We start from the raw sequence: 2762 nt of genomic DNA, 5'->3' as shown, positions 1-2762 counted from the left end.
GAGCCTTAGTCCTCGTGACATTCTGAATAGTTGGGTTTGCTAGATAAAAAAAATAAATAAGGCTGATAAAACTATGTGATGTCTTCTTTACATAGTTAAGGCCCTCCTTACCCCAAAACATTCAAATCAACTTAAGATTATTCTATTTCATAGAGAAAGAAAGTTTGTCTTTTTTTTTAAAAAAATGCTTTTTATATATGGTACTTACATTATTGTTGTATGCAGTGTAATTGGGAGTTAAATGTAATTCTTGTGAAAAAGAAAACCCCCATAGAAACAAAGACCAATGGAAAAAAAAACGTAAAAGAATCAAAGAAGCCAGTCAAAGAACCCTTTAGTAGTACATTTCCAAATGTTTCAGCTTAGTACTTACCAATTCACCAATACCTTACAAAACATAAATATGTTAAATCCTCACATTTTGCTTCTTTTTCTCTAATATACAGAAAATAAAGTAGGAGCTGAAAGAAAAAAAAACACAATTCCAAAGTAGTAAAAATTTAAATGACAAAGTGAAAACTGAAAAGGAGAACTGAAAGTGGGAAATTCCTGGTAAGTAGAAAGAATAGAGGACCTGCCCATATAAATAGCCCATGGTCATGGAGAGAAGACACTCACTCTTGAAGCCTTTGCTGGGCCACCTAAGGTGTAGTAGACAGCACCGTGCCTGCTGTTATCACCATGCCCAACAGGTGCATCCTCCAAGCTGCTCTCCTGGTGTGCTTCTGCACCAGAGCTCTTTCTGGGAACTACAGCTTGCTTAGATCCCAGCAGAGAAGAAGCAATCTGGAAAGCCAGAGGATCCTGGGCCAGTTGAATGGATCTGATATCAATTGCCTCAAGCTAAGGCTAAACAGCACCCTCCCTGAGGAGGTGAAGCATCCACCAAGGCTCCAGAAGGAAGATGCCCTATTAATCACCGATGTGATGCTTCAGCAGATCTTCCAGATCTTTGGCAGAAATTATGCCAGTACTGGCTGGGATGAGAGCATCATTAAGAAACTCAATGTGAACCTTTATGAACAGATAAAGCAGCTGAAAACTGCCATGGGAGAAATAGCGGAGAAGGACAATTTCCCTTGGTCAAATAAGATCATCCGGAAACTGAAGAAATACTACTTCAATCTCGTATGTTACTTGCAGGTCAACGAGTACAGTAGCTGTGCCTGGGTGATCGTCAAAAGAGACATCTTCAGGAGCATTTTCTTCCTTAACAAACTTACAGACTACCTCCCAGACTGAAGGTGGTCCAGCCTGAGGTACAGGGACTAAACAGTGCTGCAATTCTGGACTTTCTTCAACCAGCAGGTGTTTCTCAAGTGATGGTTTTGAATGGATCACATTTAAGAGGACAGTTCAAGACTTTGCTTTTTAAAAATTATTTATTGCATTAAGTTATTTATTTATACATTTTTACCTGGAAAAATAAATTATTTATGAAACAACAGTCAACCTGGCAAATTTCATTTCAACTTGATTTAGATAGCCATCCATATTCAAAATTGCAGAGTACCTATTAGATATTCTTTATAAAAGGCCTGAAAAGTAGTAGAGTTTCTGGCCCTTGCTTTTAAGGAAAATTAAAATCCAAGGAATCTATACAAGGTTAGAGATGGTAGGGGGAATCTGCTGTGCATAGGGGAATATGTGTAACTTGAATAGAATTAAAATGGGGAAGGTAGGGAGGTGGTCCTGGAACTAGAACCAGGAGGCTCCACTGTTACTATTCTGTGCTCCCAGCCCTCTAACACTAAAGTTAGAATTGGACTGACTTCAGGGCAAGCAGGGAAATCTTTGCTCTTGTCTTCATCCTAAACTCATCACTGGTAGGTGCGGAATGCTAGTAGCAGCACCCTTGTGCTTGGGATACGTAGGGTGTCAGGCAGAGGGACTCTGTCTGCTTCCAGGACACCCACCAAAGGGAGAAAGAGCTCTGCTTTATGCTGCTGCCAGCTCTTTGGGTTTTCTCATTTTTCCAGAAAACTGACATTGCTTCTGTTTTTTTCATACAGAATTAAGGGACTACCCTATTGGCTTCTCCTGCTTCTCTGTCTCTCTAAAACCATATACTCCCTAGAGCCAAATTCAAGACCAGGGCAACAGATGCAAGATCAGCTTTAGGTCAAGTCCAGTTTTCTGAATAACCAGGAAGCATGAGAGACAGGCAAATCCAGATGGGGAGAGAAGGTACTAACTTTTCCAGGGTCTGTACAGAGAGAATATGAGTCCCTAGGAGTTCTTTGGGCATGTGGTCAGCAGGGCTGGGTTTGTCTTCATACTATGCCCCTTGGGAAACTGGACGATTATGACCGTTGCTGTCATTCAAGCTGCCATCAAGGCACCGAGCTAGGCTCTTGTGTTTAGTTGAATCTGAACATCGTTGTCCTCCTCACAAACACCCCTCAGGTAGGCCCAACTACCTTCATACTATTTTACTTCCAGAAACTCTAATTGATTTCCTAATTGTTCCAAGATCATGTAGCCAGTGAGTAGAGGTTCAAAAAGAGGAAGTGGGAAAGGAAGAATCATTGAAGACTTTCCCTATAGACCTTTTCTCCTGGGCAGTACAGATGTTTGGGTTGTCTCTAAGAGCTTTACTTCCAAGAGAAGAAATCTGTCAGAGAAGGCATTACTGTTGTGTAAGGAGCACCAGACTCTCTCTTCTCACTCAAGTAGGTGACATAACAGCTCTCCAACCAAGGAGTGTCACCCTGGGGATAGTTCCAAGGATTCCATCAACACCTAAAGAATGTTCAAAACGC

General features: G+C 41.2%; 1 protein-coding gene across 1 annotated transcript; it reads left to right on the top strand.

The window, feature by feature from the left end:
• The first annotated feature begins 681 nt into the window (after positions 1 to 681).
• IFNB1 (interferon, beta 1, fibroblast) lies at positions 682 to 1242 on the top strand. Its single transcript, XM_004678015.1, has one exon. The coding sequence runs from the start codon at positions 682 to 684 to the stop codon at positions 1240 to 1242; it is 561 nt and encodes a 186-aa protein (XP_004678072.1).
• The last annotated feature ends 1520 nt before the right edge of the window (positions 1243 to 2762 follow it).

Source organism: Condylura cristata, unplaced genomic scaffold, assembly GCF_000260355.1.
Source record: "Condylura cristata isolate star-nosed mole 26May11 unplaced genomic scaffold, ConCri1.0 scaffold00006, whole genome shotgun sequence".
In the NCBI taxonomy this organism is placed as follows: domain Eukaryota; kingdom Metazoa; phylum Chordata; class Mammalia; order Eulipotyphla; family Talpidae; genus Condylura; species Condylura cristata.
Note: the sequence above shows the minus strand (reverse complement) of the source record. Positions and strands in the feature narration are given on the sequence as shown.